This window comes from Xiphias gladius, chromosome 18, assembly GCF_016859285.1.
Source record: "Xiphias gladius isolate SHS-SW01 ecotype Sanya breed wild chromosome 18, ASM1685928v1, whole genome shotgun sequence".
Taxonomy (NCBI): domain Eukaryota; kingdom Metazoa; phylum Chordata; class Actinopteri; order Istiophoriformes; family Xiphiidae; genus Xiphias; species Xiphias gladius.
Window position 1 is genome coordinate 26,570,706 of NC_053417.1, and position 17,464 is coordinate 26,588,169.

At 43.2% G+C, this 17,464-nt stretch overlaps 1 protein-coding gene across 5 annotated transcripts in view; it reads left to right on the top strand.

Annotated features, from left to right (window-relative positions):
* The window catches only part of LOC120803540 (monocarboxylate transporter 1-like), a 32,272-nt gene that overhangs the window by 9,105 nt on the left and 5,703 nt on the right, over positions 1–17,464 (top strand). For 3 of the 5 annotated variants that reach the window (XM_040152069.1, XM_040152071.1, XM_040152072.1), the window contains exons 2-3: positions 5,782–6,143; positions 16,379–16,522. In XM_040152069.1, the coding sequence (XP_040008003.1) occupies positions 5,927–6,143; positions 16,379–16,522 (361 nt within the window). In that variant the 5' untranslated portion in view covers positions 5,782–5,926. Of the gene's footprint in view, positions 89–182; positions 203–5,781; positions 6,144–16,378; positions 16,523–17,464 lie in introns of those variants that run through there. The other 2 variants (XM_040152070.1, XM_040152073.1) reach the window with 2 other exon arrangements.

The window sequence follows — 17,464 nt, forward strand, 5'->3', positions numbered from 1 at the left end:
TGGTGGCGCTGTGGTTTGAAGAGTCAGAGGTTCCACTTTTACTGCGCGGGACCCCACCAGACGCGCACCGAGGACTGGGCAGCTCAAAGTAAAAATCATTTTTTGGCTGATAGGGTTCATGTCTAGGTCGTTGCCGTTTGTTAGCCGGCTGTTTGGTTGCTGATGCGAATGTGTGGTATCTGACACCATCAGAGGAGACAAGGTAGGAGGAAGTGGAACTGCCTGTATGCTCATTTCTGGGTGTGCTGACTGTTTGGTTTCTTACGTCATCCTTGGACTGTTTGTGGGTACTAAGTGTTGTGCAGTGTGGACATTACTGAGTAAACAAGATGAATGACAGAGAAGCCAGATCTTTGATGGAAGGAATAAGTCTGAATGAAGAGAAAGCAGCCTAACTTCTGGTTGTTTGGGGGGAAAAGTTAGTTATTGTCACAATCCCTGCCTCAGTCCCATTAATGTTGCCCAGTCTGCCTCCTCTGTCCTTGTCATCCACAGTCTCACTCCCTCAGACGCCCGCATTTATATGGAGCTAATCTCAACTGTCATTCCTCAGCCGTCCACCAGATTCCCTCAGGCTTTCCCCTTCTGTCCCAGTCACCTGACCTTCCCTGCCCCCCCCCCCCACACACCCGCTCCAAGTGTCCTTATTATCCAGCCAGTATTTAAGCTTGCCTGTTCCACCTGCTCCTTGCCAGTTTGTGTCTTTTCCTCTGCGGTATTCATGCTGTGGACTCTTTTTGCAACCTTACCTGTCCGTACCTGCCTGCCTGCCTGTAAGCCTTGCTCACCGTTTCGTTTAGGCTACTTCACTACACCTGGCTGCCTACCCGGTCTCTGTATTTGGGTCTTCTGCCCGTGTTACGTACATTAATTGTGACAAATTGTACCATTGTCAAGATTTTTCACATCATGGAAATCGTGATTAAAAATTGTAATGACCTACCAGAGAAATTTTGTTACATCCTACAATATACATATTTAAGAGTAGAGGACTTTCAACACCGGCCACTTTTTGGCTGTTTGCTGAGTAACCCTGCCTAAAGCCCTGTGTTTTTCTGGGTCAAGGCCTCTAATTGTGGTGAATCACATCTGTCTTTTCTGAAGTTGCATCAGTCCTTTAAGACCAGGTTTTTGGGAATTGAAGCAATCTTTTAACAGTCATCCTGACTCAGTCTCTAGTATTTCATTGTGAGTTACGGATTATCTTCGTGTGTCGGGGGGAAAAAAGTTCACGTCTGGCCATATAGTATCTCAAAAGGTCAAATTATTTCTATGCAGGTAAAACCGGACGGTGTTGGCCCGAATGCGACGGCTTCGTTTTTTAGGAGTTGTGGCATCTACACACGCCACGGATCTGTTTTTACTGCTTGCGGTAATGTAACCCGTCTGCTTAGCACGTATGACGACATGCGCCACACGTTGGCACTCTGCAGAGTGCAGACCGACAGGGATGTGTTATACCTCTGCCCCCTGGTGTTCTCCCGATTTTCCACGCTCTTGAACCGGTGCTTAAGAAGTGGTGTGGAAACTCTCACACACTTGCCACACATGAGTGACACCACAGACTTACTCAAACCAACATGCAAGCAGACTGGTATGTCTGGGTATGTCAGTTAAACCAGAAAAAGCTTTTTTTCTAAATGGAGTTCCCTCCTTCTTATAAACTCACCTAACTAAAACTAACAGCAGTCCTTCATGAAGGTTATAATGTTCATGGTTTAAAAGGGGGTTTTAAATGAACTATATGATCCCTTTTGGTGTATCCACTCATATTCACGAGTTGAAAATATGCGTAAAAAACTGTTGAAATTTAAAATGCACTGACAAGCAGAGGAAGGCTTACAGTGTTGCTTGTCCAACACCAGGCTGTAGCTAGTTATATTAGCACCGGCTGGACACAAGTTTATGTATATGTAGTGTATGGTCGGCCTTGAGGTGTTAGGTTTAAATGCAGCTATTGTCAGTAAAGTCTGTGCCGTTGCATCACTGGTCAGCGAGGTATTTTAATGAAGAGCATGGAGCCACAGATCTGCGTGCTCCTCCAAAACATCCTGAGACTGAATCCACTATATATATTTCTCAGCTTTGCCTCCAATTTTGTGGAGAAAAACCCTGATAATGAGGTTTTTTTTCTTTTTTCTTGTTAATGTTGGCTCTGCGGTCTGGTGCTGGGCGGCATAAAGTCACATCTTGCTTGCTGCTATACGGTTTTAATTCAGTGTTTTTATGGGAGCGGCCGAGTGTCATTGGACTCAAATCAAAAGTCCATATGCATGCAGAAAAAAAAAACGGTGAGCTAAAAGCTGCATAGCACTGGAGAGGTGGGTGATTATTCACAGTGGGTTTCTGCTAGTGACTCTTTAATATCAAACAGTCATTTAGTTCAGTATTGATAGCGAGGATGTCACTTAACTCAGGTGTAAGTCTACAAGTTGATTTTCAAAGTGTTCAGGAAAGAACTGAAACTGCCTTGAAGGAAGGAAATAACTGAGAGCACGGGATTAAAAGTGTATGATCTAACACATACAAGAACAACCAGATACACATTAGATTTTCCCCACTGTTTAAACAATTATTTCTAACTGGAGGACATATCTAATGAATGTTAGGGGAGAACAAAAGCAGGGCCACAAGGAGTGAAGTTGTTCTATATTTATCTTCGTGCATACTTTTGCACATGTGGCATGTGTTTCAAACAGGCATGTGTTTTAGTCCTTGAAATTGGTTAAAAACATTCTTCGTGGTGAGGAGACTGGATGTAAAACGGGCAGCAGACAGAGGTGACAGCCATACAGTTTTCAGTACATGCAGTGAGCATTGACAGCCCGAGCTGTTCCGGTGCAATGTGACCGAAGAGACCAGTTAAACAGTTACTGTAACAGGCTGACGGTGTAATGATTGGTGGAGCATGGTTGTTTACCGCACAATCCAGGCTAAGTGCCATGTAGGGCAGAATGACGCCTGGCTGTTCATTAGTTAATACAAGGACGTACTGTTTTTCTTTTTGTCTGCCAGTTTCACACCAACAATTTTTGTTTTTCCACACAGATGTTGATGTGTAAGTCAAGTCTTCTTTCCAGTCCAGTATGGCGTCTCGTTTTTCTGTCTGTTTTTCGCCAACGTACCATCACTCGGCTTTTCCCTGAGGTGTAGTGTAACTGCACAGTTTTAGTCTCTCTGTGGTTTGAAGACTTGTCGTCTAGAGGCAGTTTAAGACAGATGACCCAAACAGTAGCATAGCTGATGTCAGAGCCGACCATAAATAGCTCGGTTATGTGTGGCCTAAGTGGAAAAGAGGACGTTAAGATAGATGCAGTCAGTGAAGCAGCATAGGATTTTTTTTTTTTAATCTGTAAATGTATGTAACTTAAAAATTTAATCAGATGCTGCAGTCAGTTCAGCGTTAGACATAAAACAGTTTGGTTACCATCCGCATGGTCTTCCATGCTGGCTGCGTGTTGTGAGATGGAGCTGAAGCTGTCGGTCAGTGATCGTCAGGGGCCGTCTGCATTATTTTTACATTCAGTTTTGCACACTGCCATTTATTTTTAGTGGTTTCTGCCACCGACTGCACAAACCTGATTGACCTTCAACCAAATTTCCTGGCAGCAGTTTTCCGAGTGGGTAATTACTGATGAAATATTTTGAATTACACGTGATCAGATAACTGAGTTCTTCCATCATTACGATGAAAGAACTGGTTCGTCAGGCTCCTGTCTAATGTCTAATGCGAGTCTGCTTGAAATGCTTCGCCCTGTGGTCTAGCAGAGGACGCTCTTGAAATTCACCACCAGCTTGACCTATTGCTGCCCCATCAGTAAACTTGGCTACTAAATCAAAATGGAGGCGGACATCCTGGCTCCATTATCCTGAGTCGGATAATCCTGACTCCAAAGCATTTAAGAAAAACAGTGAGTGGAAGTATTTTGGTTTCCTTGCAGTAGTTGGAAAAAATTACCAACAAATATACGGCTGTATACCGACTCTGTACATTTGGATACTGGATTGGGATCGGGACTGTATATACGGTATATACAATACATGGATTAGTTTGAATTTAAAAAGTGACAGCCCTTGAAGGTGTTTTGTTTCATTGGTCGTATACAGGGAAATTTAGCTCTAATTTAGATGAGAAACGGCGAGAGCCTTGTCAAACTACTCTTGTGAGTGGAGGCAAAGCCTGAAGGCTCCAGCTTCCCCATGAGGTGTTTGTGGTGAATTGATAAGTTGCAGATTTGTTTGTTAGTGCTGTCTGCACCACAGAATGGACAATATAAGCAGAAAAAACAAGGGCTTTAAGGAGACTGGTGTTACTACATAATGTTGAGGCCCATCCATCTTGTAATAATAATAATAATAATATATATATATATGATATTGATACCAGCAGGCCTTTTCCACACAAGATATTTGGACACGTCACATTAGGAGAAGCACAGGGGTACATGATGAAATAAAAGATGTTTTAACTCCATTTAACCACTTCGCTTGCAGTGTCCTCAGGAACAATTGGCGTTAACAAAATAACATTTGATCAACTCCCTTATAACTTCAAAGCAACGTACATTCGAGTTCAAGACAGTCAAGAGAGTCTGCGTTTCGGCACACGCGCCCCCGTGTGACCCCTGGACTCTGTCCGAGGCGGACACAGCTCAGACACTTAGTCCATCTTTAATTCTGACTCAGACATACTCTCACAAATGCATTTACACTAGATGTAGAAGCTGCGTACCAGAGAAAACAAGACTCACTCTCTATGCGTGATTTAAGAGCTTGTTAGCAAATGGTTTAACGTTAATGTTGCAACGCAGCAACAACACACAACACTCTCTCCCGGAGTTAACTTTGCCATGAAAACGATGTCAAAGATAAAATTAATTAAATTAAAATCACATTCGTCTCTGGACAGGATCGCTGTGAATAAACTCCAGATACACTGTTTATTCAGTATCATCTACAAATTATTGATAAATAGAAAATTATTTTCACTAGACGTCATAACATATTGTGTTCATAACACGAGGTCTTGGCTGGGCCCGGATTGACTTGCTTTTTAGTCCCGTTGTGGACCGAGGTCCGGTCTTTGACAAGCTATGGCCGATATCAAACCACAGTTTCAGTGCTTGTACCAAGACCCCGGACTTTGATTGGTAGCTTTGATTAAACGCAATAGGAGATATTGACTTTTGTACTAAAAACTAGAGAGACTAAAATTTCAGGTAGTTTTCTAACTGGCTTGTGCTCAGTGCTTTTGTTTTTGTTTCTCCAACTCATTTGTCTGCACAGCAACAATGGATTTAGTCGGTCTGGAGCGTCCCTAGACGTAGTTTAGCTGCTTTGCACGTAGCCTTCCCACAGCCGTTTGAAAGCTACAGCAGCAATTGTGTGACAAAGGCTGGCACTCGCACTGGTTTCAATGGCCAAAGATGCCCTCCTCACAGGAAGTTTAGTATGCGTTACCATTTCCAACCTGCAAGAGTTAACATCAGCATCTCACACCAAATTTCTCATGGTCTAATCTTGTGTTTTGGTCTGTAAGGTAAATAGGCCTACTTCTTGTCCGCTGCTGGTATGTTGGCATGCAGCCTGGAACAGATGCTCTTTCCCACCATGACAGGACTTGGCGTTGCGATTTAAGAAATGATGACAAACATAAATATTTTGCTTCCCTCTTTTCCTGCATACACTATGTCATTTTGAAACTAGCAGCACAATAGATGCACTCTCTTTCACCTACCATCTTTGTTGATTTTAACCAGCTCTCTTCTCTGTCCCCCCCAGGTTTTGAGTCCTGATCCCAGTTCAGCTGGTCTGCCCCTCTCCAGTCCTCGGCAGCTCAGCTGTCCACCAGCAGTGGCATTAGACTCCGTCTCCTCGTCCTCCTTGTTCTTCTTCTTCTTCTTCTTCTTCTTCCTCGTGAGCAGACATGCCTCCAGCGGTGGGTGGGCCTGTAGGATACACCCCTCCTGAAGGTGGCTGGGGCTGGGCAGTGGTGGTGGGGGCCTTCATCTCCATTGGCTTCTCCTACGCCTTCCCCAAATCCATCACAGTGTTCTTCAAAGACATAGAGGCCATCTTCGATGCCACACCCAGTCAGGTGTCCTGGATCTCCTCCATCATGCTGGCTGTCATGTATGCTGGAGGTGAGTGGCGTGTGTTTGTGTGTTTGAACCAAATTTTTTTTGTGTGGTATAACAGAAAACATTTGTCTGTTGTGTCACTGTTTAGTTTTTCATATTGCTCAATTTTTCTGGAAACGACGAGGGAAATCTTTTTATACTTCTGTTGTGTAGAAGGGTTGAAAAAGTTACCCTTAGTAACCCCAACCAAATAAAAATATAAAATACACAAAAATCTAATTTAGTTTCCTGTTAAACACAGCAGGCACATGTTTTGCTTTTGCGAAACATGAACTGCTCGGTGTCTTTTTTTTTCTTTTTTTTCCCCCCAGTCTCCTAAATGCACAGTGGTGTGTCTTTGGCTGATAAACAGTGCAGACGCTGGCGTACAGAGAGCACATTTAACAGAGAACGTCTGATTGGCTACAGCTGAGTAAAATTGCCAGTGACAGTTGTGGTTTTAGCTGACAAAATCAATGGTAGCCACTTAAACCTTCCACTTCCTGCACTCCTTCCACTTGTTAAGACACTGTTAGTTATGTTAGTAAGTAATAGTTGAAATCGCTGCATATTCCCAAATTGCTGCAATTTGGGAATCGCACTCTTTCAGATCTTCATTTTGATATAAAAACAATTAACCTTTTGGGCCTATTTCAGCATCACACCCAACCACAGGCCTATGAGAGTGAAAGAATGCTTTCATTTTTATTTTTTTTTTTTTAAATATGATAGCAAGAAATTGGCACTTAACCTGAGCTGTGTGACACAATGAACATACAGGGACGCCATTGAAAAATAGGTATCGGTCGGTAGGTACTCGCCGCTGCTGACTGGGACAAGCCTTGCCTCTCTGGTGCATCTCCGACCCGGTCGTCTTGCCATATATGGACTTGGCCCTTGTCAAAGTTGCTCGGGTCTCTACACCCGCCCATTCCTCCGGCATCCAACATGTTGACCACAAGAACATATATATATAAGATAATCAACGCTATTCGCTTCATCTGTGAGTGGTCATAATGTTTTGGCACATTGGTGTATATTAGCTTTAGGGCTGCAATTAGCAATTATTATTTTCTTGATTAATAAATTAATTGTTTGGGCTTAAAAAAAAAAATCCCATCACATTCACCTAAATCCCAAGGTAACGTCATGAAATTGCTTGTTTTTGTCCAATCAACAAAAGACCCAAAAATATTTTATCTCATAAGACAAAGAAAAGCAGCAAATCCTCGCGTGTGAGAATCTGGAACTAGTGAATATTTGGCATTATGGCTTGAAAAAAGGACTTAAGTAGTTTTTGGATGTTAAAAAAATTGCTGAATATCTTTCTGGCAATCGACTAATCAATTAATCGACTAATTATTTCAGCTTTAACTAGCATTACAGATGGACATTTCCCCATTCTTCTTTGCAGAACTGCTCGAGCTCTGTCAAGTTTCATGAGGGTGAGCAGCAGTTTTCATGCCCCTGAAATCTTCAACTCAAACAGTCAAAATGTCCGAGGGAGTGTCTTCTATTAAATATTGATATTGGCAGATTGCCATTCTGTTACACGTATTTTAAACATCGAAAGTTTTCCAGTAGATGGAAGGAGGATTAAGGATACTCCTGGACTCAAGAGAATGGGTTTCTGCAATTTTAATACTGTTCCTTTTGTCAGGGCCTGAGCATGACTTTGGGTTTCCTGGGAGGCTTTATCTCCTCACTTTTCACCCTTCACTGAAGCAAAACAAAACAAACACACACACACACACACACACACACACACACTCACACTCACACTCACACACTCAAACACACGCAAACACACACACTCAAACACACACAAACACAAACACACACTCACACACACTCACACACACTCACACTATCGGTCCCTCATCTCTCCCATTGCTTTCAGGGCTTTTTCTCACAGCTTAAATAGCACTTGCTGCTCAAGAGAAAGTCGGGAGATAATGTGAGAAGCGGATACTTAGGAGTTCTTGCAAGCGCGATGTGAAAAAAACAACCTTATATTTTTTGTACTGTAATCTGACTAAAGCTGCTGGAGAAAAAACAGTGGAAAACACACACTGAATTAATGACTAAATTCACATTTATTGCAGGGTTTTACAGCAGAAGACAAAGAATAAATACACTGGTGAAACAAATAAAATACAAAAGAGAGAGTGTATGCGTTACAATCAAAAGAAAAATGGAAAAAAATGAATCTGCAGTTACTTGTTGCTACCGTGGTGTTTGGTTCCTCTTGACAAATACTATTTTACTGGTTTGGTATGTAATAAATTGAACATTTTAGCAATTCCGGTTTTGAAATTTGTTGTTTTTTGCACAACAGTAAGTGCTGAATATTTCTCCATTTTCCCTTATACTGAGTGCTCAGCTATGCTAACATCTCTGTACACAGCCAACTTAGATTTAAGGTACATCAGTGTGGTGTACGAAATACGTACTATACAGCAAATCGCACACCCAAAGAGATGACTGCACAAATAACTATGTTGAAGAAGTTAGTTAGCTAGTTTAAGCAAAACTAGCAACTGTTCTGTGAGGTTTTGCATTTGCTGCTTTTCTCGGTTTTATATCATTGTAAGCTGACGTCAACCTTGGCCTCCGGGAAACAGTTTTTTCTCTAATTTATGACATTGTTTAGACTAAGTGATGAATCAATTAATAAAAAAAATAATCTGAAGATTCATCAATAATTAGTATAATTATGGGAATGTCATTAGGGCCACGACCGCCTGTACCAAATTTCATTGCAAACAGTTGTCAAGATATTTCACTAAAAATACCACTAGTGTGAACCTGCAGGTGGCGCTAGAGGAAAAAAGTCAGAGGATCGCCATAGTCAGGGGGATCGATTAAGAAACCATGAATGCCTCCGTGCGAAATCTCATGACAATCCACCCAGCCGCTGTTGAGACATCTCAGTCTGGGCCACAGTGGTGGAGCAACCGACAGACATCGTCCTCTCTAGAACAGAGGATCTCGGACCTTGGGGGGGGGGCGTCTGCAGTGCTGCCTCAGCTAAATAACTGAATGCGCCTTCAATTTGATCATTTTAAAACAAACAGTTCCTGCACTCAGTGACCTTTTCATTTGCACTGCTGCAACAACGAGCTTCCCATTTACATGTTGAGGCTGGATTTAAGAAGAGAGAGAGAGAGGCTGATCCAGTTTCAGGTTAGGTTGGGTTTCAGATCAGGTTTCTCTATTTCTGTCTCAAGACACAAAGCGATTCTTCGCTCATTGTTGCCTCACTCCTTCCCCCCCAGTGTATTTAACCAGCGAACCCTACTTTTTAGGCGCCATCGTCTCATTTTGTCCCTCTGTTTCGGTGTTTTTTTTTCTGCGTCCTCGGTTCACATCTCCTTATCTAAAGATGTTACATGTTCCTTCCACTTACTCATCGCGTCCTCCTCAGAACTGCGTGCCAGCCTGAAGTTGCGTTCAGTTGTTTCAGGCATTTATGAGAGGGAACTGCCGAGGGAGGAACCGAGGGGAGGAGTGACGTTGCATAACAGGAGCCAGATGTTGAAGTAGTTTCTTTTCCCCTTAATTCCTTTTTTTTTTTTTAATTTTCTTCTTGTTTCACAAGGATTTATTCCTGCTCACACTGTAGTACGAGCGAAGCTGCAGAAGCCATTGGCCAAACCCAGGCATAGATGAGCGTATTACCCACTCACTGGTTACACATGAGCCAACGCACGTACAGGCACGGACTTACACAGGGGCATTAAAAAAACACACACGTATTCATGCATCGTGGCTGGATCATAGTGTAAACCGGTGAATTTCTCTCTCCCTCTCTCTCAACCCACCCGGTCGGGGCAGACGGCCGCCCACCATGAGCCGGGTTCTGTTCAGGGTGTCCGCCTGTTAGAAGTGAGCTCTTCCTTGCCGCTGTCGCCAAGCGCTTGCTCGTGGGGGGAATGTTGGGTCTCCGTAATTACAACTATAACATGAAAAGTGCCCTGAGATAAACTCTGTCGTGATGTGGCTCTCTGGAAATAATATTTGAATTGAGTTGAATTGAATGCACCCAGATGCTCTGCACGTAGGTGCAGGAAGAAGAAGACATGCAATGTGAGAGTCTGGCTTTTTATGTGAGCCATTAAAATGAGCCGTTTGGGGGATTTATATTCATTTATTTAGTTTTTTTTTTTTTTTCATCTCTTTTTATTAGTTTTAAGGCATGAAACACAGCAACGGGCTTGAGAGAAGGATATCCTGCATGGGGTGACGTTAATGCCTTCATGCCTGTGAGGTTTAAGTGGCCATTAGTGCTAGGTTTTAAAGTCTTACACCGCCTTTTAGCTTAAGAGAACAAATATATGATGTTTGGTAAAAGGACTTTGTCAGTGGTGTTCTTTGAGGTATGTTACCAAACAGGAGCTGAGTGAGTGTGTAAAACAGGCATTATGTTGTGTTCTCTAAGCTTTTCTCGTGTCCTTTATTTGCTGCCGTCTGTTACAGTTTAGTTTTACGAATAAAGATATTTCAGCGTTGAGGTAACTCATCACTCACTCGTTTACAGAAACAATGAAAAGCACGCCTGCTGACTTCCTCTTCCTTCCCTCTCTTCCCTCTTGTCACAAGTTTTTCGATGAGTTGCTGCAGTTTCCTGTCTTTTTTTTTTTCTGCAGTATTTGGAGAATTTGGGAAATCCAGCAGGCCAGACTGGCGGACAGACAGACAGACAGACGGGCACCAAGCATGGTTATATCATAGCTGTGACAGTGTTTCTCCTGGAGTTGAACCCTCTGTTGGGTGGGTCGTTCAGTTATCCCAGAAAAAGTATAAACTCCACAGAGTAGAAAACCTGGCCACATTTGTTTTTGTTGTAAAAGGGAACGTTTTAATTTTTTTTAAAATTTTTTTTTTTAACGTAGACCAAGTCCTGACGGTGGGTTCTGCTGTTTGAACTCGTTGAGTTTTAGCTGTTCAAGCAGAGTCAGGAGCCCCACTTACACACAGTCTTTCATTCTGCTGATAATCACAAAAGGAGCTCAGCTATGATGATACATGATAAACCAGCTCGTTCCAAATGAGATTTAACCCTCTTCTTTCAGTGCACGCTCGCCCGCTTGACTCAAGTCAGAGCCGAGACACACACCACTTTCTGCCTTTTATTTTTTTTGGTCATGCACAAGCACAGTGACTACGCAGCTTCTTTCTCTGGGGAACTATCTGAATCGGCAATATGCGCTAGCTTTGGAGAGATAAACGGGAGGCTTCTCCACAGCTCAGCGGCTCCCAAAGTGATCAAAGTTGCATCAGTACGAAAGCAGTAAACCTGTAATTGTGCCAAGCGCCTGACCTAAGTTCATCTTCTCAGAACTCTGCTTGTAGTGGAGTTATATTTGGTGTTTTGCTTGTTTGAAAATATATTCTTTGTGAAAGCTTCCTGTTGAGTATATAAACAGGCTGCTGTACCCTATCAATTACTTAGCACTGATGTCAGTACTTTTTTTTGGGAAATCTCAAAGGGACTTATTGTTGTTATACATTTGGAGGAAACCAACACTGGTGTATGTAACTGCAGTGACTGATGATTTAGTAGTTTTGTCAGAAAACGTTATTTACGAGGATCTCCACAGTTGCACGCACGATACAGAGCCAAGAAATACATCAAGAATTTCAGTGAATGGTCAAAGAGAAATAAAACAAAATAAAAAGAACAACTTACAGATGTAAATGCTTCAGACAAATTAATACAGCACACTTGCCAGAGTCACACCTTTGCCCGTTTTTTCCAGGGTGGGAAATTTTCCCTACACTTGGAAACTTCGGCACAAAATATAGATCTTGATCCTTTTTTTCCATGAAGAACCTGGTTCCAATTTTGGTCCCTTGGCCATAGTTCCTACAGCAGAAAAGCCCTGTGACTAAGGTCGTAGTTTTTCACACCAATTTTAAACACAGACAAAGGCAAATGTAGATACAGAAACCAGGAAACATGGACTACTGACATGGTACAAGCAGTACTTTGTTTCTTTTCCTGAGGAAATTCAGACCGCTCGTTACCGTCACTGAAAAAAACTAATTCAGATTAAGCAGAGCTGGAAATACTACAACATGTAACTCAGTTAAGCAGTCGGGGGACAAACCGAACAAGAGGATTATTAAACAGGATTGGCCCGTGGCTTGCTCCTAATTTGCGTAATCCTCGTGGCTTTGAGGTGTGGTGGAATTACAAACACAAACATGTTACTCAATTCCGTTGTTGCTCTGATTTCAGGCCCCCTGTTGCTTCATGTGGCACTGGCAACAGCCTCACTGAGTGGGAGTGTTGATATCTGACTTCTCTTTCTGACTCCTCTTGTGCTTTGTAAGGATTTCTCTGTTCTTCTTGTGTGTGGGAGTGAAAAGAGCCTGTGTCTGAGGAGGAACTCGTGTGCGCGTGCGCACCAGCATGTTTTAATGCAATAAGTGTTGGGGCTTATCAGATATTGATAAGATTAAGCTAAGCCTGGAGAGGCAGAGTTTGGATTTATGCAGGTCTACATCAAATTACTGTCCAAGTTGGCTCCTCGGTGTAGAATAGAGGCGCACGCAATACACTCAGTGGCCAGTTTATGGTACACCTATGCGGTCTGACCCAATCCGCTGCAGCGGTTCTGCCATAAAGTCTATTTTTATCATGCCTATAATGTAATAGAGATGTTAATCAAATTGTATGTTTTAGTATCAAGGTCACGGCGCTGGTCATGTGCTGGACTACATTACATTCAGAGGCGTTTCTAATATTCTGACCCCTCATGTATGTGAATAGGGTGAACAAAAAGATTAGAAACACTTCTCAGTATATTCCAGTCCAGTACAACACAGTCTTTTAACTAGTTTGCACATTTCTGACAACCAAAAACTAAATTATACTAAATTATAAATGATAATCTTCTCAAGTGGCTGGAGCCAGGGCACCTTAGCTTAGCTTAGCTTAGCTTAAAGACTGGAAAACGGGTGGAAACAGCTAGCCGGGCTCTGTCCAAAGGTAAACAAATCCAACTACCAGCAAATCTGAAGCTCACTAATTAATCTTATATTTCGTTGGCTCGAAAAACTTAGGTTTAAATCGTCAAGCAGTGGTTTTCACGGGAGCTCGTGTCGCAGGCTATTTCTTGGCAGGGAGCAGTTACCTGAGGAAATAGTTTGGCATGGCGGGCCAACGTAGTTTAGGGGTTTAGATGCCAACACAGCTGTTTATAATAAAGACTCAAGATTCTCAAAAAATACTTAAACACGAAACGAAACAAACAAAAATAAAAAACGGCACATAGCCCCCTGTAAAAAAAAAAACAAAAAACGCAACTTGCCACTTTTTACACTTTGTCTTTTGTACAGATTGAACTGACCAGATGTAACATGTTTATTAAAGAGATTTAGAGGTGCTGGTAGGCAGATTTAGTGACCTCTGGACAGAGCCAGGCGAGCTGTTTCCCTCTGTGTCCGGTCCTAATGCAAAGCTAAGCTAACCGTCTCTCGACTCAAACCTTCTTTTTATTACACAGATATGAGTGGTGGCGATCTTCTCGTCGCAAGAAGCGTATTATCCCAAAATGTCAAACTGTTCCTGTAACGGCTGGGTCCACATGGAGGACGTCGGTCTGTGAGTGACGTGACCGGCGGAGAAATGCGATGCCTTCTCAGTAACCGCTGGAGCAAATCCAGTCAGCTGTTTCACCTGTCCCCCTTCTGTTCTATTTTGTTCCTATTGTGACTGACTCGTCAACGCCAGCTGCCGCCCTCCCGCATACCCTTCAGATGGCGACCGCCCATGAGCGCTCGCTCCGTAACGAATGGCTTAACAGACCTGTTTTTCTGCACCGCAAGGAGCAAAAATGTCACGGCTAAAGTTAGACAAAGGAAGAGCTCGCCCCAGCTGGGTTCGCTCCCGACGTGCGCTCGTTCCGGGTAAAGCTGAGGACAGGACTTTCCTCCGCTCTGTGTTGTTCTTCCTCTCTCAGAGAGAGAGAGAGAGCGCAAATGATGGAGGGGCGGGGGGGGGAATCGTTTATATAATATCTCTGAGAACACTACTCACTGCCCTCTTTGTGTTTTGCCAGACAGCAAGAAAGACTGTCGCAACTGATTTGTTTATGTGTGTGGGTGTGTCGAGTGGATGCAGATTCATTCCTGTCCAGGCCCTTGTGCAGGTTTCATATGTGTTTACAGTCAAGCCGAAATGAGCTCAGAAGAAATGCTGCAGTCGGGTGTGTTCGCCGTGTTTCAGTGGAGCACGAGTCTCTGTCTTTGCCTCCTTTTATCTCCTGTTTGACCCAACAATGGAAACCCACCGCCCCGAACATGTCAACCCACCAACGCAGGCTTTGTGCCGCGCGGTCAGACCCTCGGTGACTTACAGCACAGAAACGAGGTGTCGGCGAGAGGTATTTGGTTGGTGCGTGAGTGAATGCTCGTGCTTACAGAGCGCCTCCGGCCTTTGTGGACGGCTGCCAGGTTCCAAGGGCAAAGCCACCACGGTCTGTGTGGAGCGCCCAGGCTGGTTGTGAGGAGAAATGGATGCCGGTTTAGAGTACCCTGGTAGTGACACTGGAACAAGTGTGTCCTCTGAGATCACTCATATTTAATAAAAATAAAAATAAAAATTCATCTGCTGATTGTTTTTTTTTATTGTTATTCTGCTGATTATCGTCACAATCTGTAATGCGGTGATTAGAAGGTGTTATAGGATACTGATATGAATCGGCCCACCCTCATTTGATGTATATGGGGTGAACAGTATAAAGAAAAACACCTGTCAGTATAACGAAACGCGGCATTGCCACAAACACCACAGACTGCAGCCTCCAAAAAGACCGTTGAGTCAACACCTCTCTTGAAAAAGTTTCATCAACAACTGAACGTCAGAACCTTCATGAAGGGAGGATTTATTCCGGGGACTGGTGTACTAGACTGGGCCGCTTTGACCTAAGTGCTCCCCACGTAGCACTTCAGTGGCCTGAGGAATGATCGTCCCACTCCCTCGTGCCTCTTTGCCCCTTTCATGCCGAACAGTTGTACACAGAGCTGCTGTGTAGGTTTTGCGAGCCTTCGCCTTGCATTCACATCCAGCAGAGCCAGTGTCAGCCTGGGTCCGTGTGAAGGCTCATTCATAGTGAGGCTGGCACGCAAGCTGAGACACGTGGACGTCGTCACTCCTCCTCTCTCTCTCTCTCTCTCTCTCTCTCCGTATCTTCCTGCCATCCTCCTGTAATCCCTTGGCTCACATCCCTTCACAATAAAATGCTGCGCTGTACCGTGCACTGTGTGCCTCCCTCCTCCTCCCCAGTATATTCTCACCTCCCCTCCCTCCTTTCTCTCCGTAACCTCAATACAAACGATGCTGTTACACAATCAGTCATTGTCCCTCTGTTATTTGTGCCGTCGTAGCACCACCTGCTGGTGAACAGTTAAAATGGTGGGCTGACGTAACAGCATTGTATTTGCAGTAGTATCGGGACTAGTACAGTTTAATAGACTTGTATGTCCTTGTGTTGTATTACCTGTATATATAATGCTCATATATAAATATATATATATCTATATAGTAATGCAACTACGTTTTGTTGTCGATTAACTGCAAATTATTGTTTTGTTTTTTTTTCATTTATCAATTACTTAAAATTACGTAAACAGTGAAAAGTGCCCTTCACAATCTCCTTAAGACCAAGGTGATATCCTCAGATGTCTTGTTTTGATACGCAGTTTATTTCTCGGGTAATGCAAAGGAGAGCAGAACATATTCCCTATGTAGAAGCTGAAACAAGGCTATGTTTGCTACTTTTGTTTGAAAAATAACTTAAACAATTCATCTAGGGCTGCAACTACTGATTTTACATCATTGGTTAATCCGGAGATCATTTTATTTTTGCCATTGTTTATTTGCTTAGTCTGTAAAGCGTCAAAAAATTGTTAAACATGCTGAACACGGTTTCTCAGAGCCACAGATGTCTTGTTTTGTCTGTCCAACGGTCCAAACCCAAAAGATATTCGGTTTACATTTATACATGACATGAATCGATTGTTCATCTAATTGTAATTGCTTCCCAATCATCGATAAGTTAATCGATAAGTCATTCTACAGAAAACCAAACGGGAACTGTTTCAGTAATCGGTGAATCATTTATTCATTTTTTAAGCAAAATTGCCAAAAATTCTCTGTTCATGGCTCCTAAAAGGAGAGGATTTGCTAAACCTTCACTAAACCTAATTTATCAGTCGTCCTTCTCGCCCCCTCTCTCCACTCTCTCCAGGTCCAATCAGCAGCATCCTTGTGAACAAGTTTGGCAGCCGGCCCATCGTCATAGTCGGTGGTTGTCTGTCGGGGTCGGGGCTGGTCGCGGCCTCCTACTGCAACACCGTGGAGCAGCTCTACTTCTTCATAGGAGTAGTGGGAGGTCAGTATTGTGCCCACTTCCAACGTAAATGCACCCTCTGAAGTTGATCCTGAGCGGAGTGTTCACGTCAAATTTATCGTACTGGCCGGAATATAAGACGACCTCGATTATAAAATATTGATTGATTGTTAAATACTTTCCTGTTACACCCGTTTTGGGAAAAAGAGTTTTTGAAGACTAGAAACACCTTTTGAGCATAGTCCTGTTGGGAAAGTTTCCCCTAGAGATTCTGTTAGTCCGAGGGGAGGATATCGATATATCGAGAGACCTCTTCTCATGTAAAAGTGTAACGTTTAAACCATAACCATAAATTCCACATTTGTGTAGCGAGTACGATTTCCAGTGCAGCTGATTCTCGGGTCCATTCATCAGTCACATACTCGATTACTCTCCCGTCAGGCTCTTGAAGCAGTCGGAGTGATTTTCTCCGGCCAGCGTTTTCCAGGCTCTGTTTTGTTGAGCTCCTCGCCGTGACATTTAGTGGCAACAGTATGTTTTGGCTGCTTTGACAGATGATTCTGTCCCGGGTCCGTCTCTGCAGTAAAAGTGTCGGGAGACGGTTTCCCCCTGTTTCAGAAATTACCTCCTCCGTGGAAGCAAAATATTTAACCGGAGCCACAGAAACTCGGCCCTAGCAACAGTAAGAACGTAAAGGAGGCGTGCTAGACTCTCTTAGAGGCTCTGAAAATTTACGTTCCCAATAAGCCTCTTAGAAGCAGCGGGATCCTACATGAACACACATTTTTTGGCCAAAGTTGGAAAAGCGGTGGTTGCTTCACGACGTACTTCTGTGTGAATCTCCGCTATTTTTGGTCACTTTCAGTCAAACCACGTAATCCTGATGAAGCAGATACAGAGTTCTCCACTGTTAAAGTCTTAATAAATAAAACCTAAATATGTGTTTTGTTTTGTTTTGTTTTGTTTTGTTTTGTTTTTGTGCCG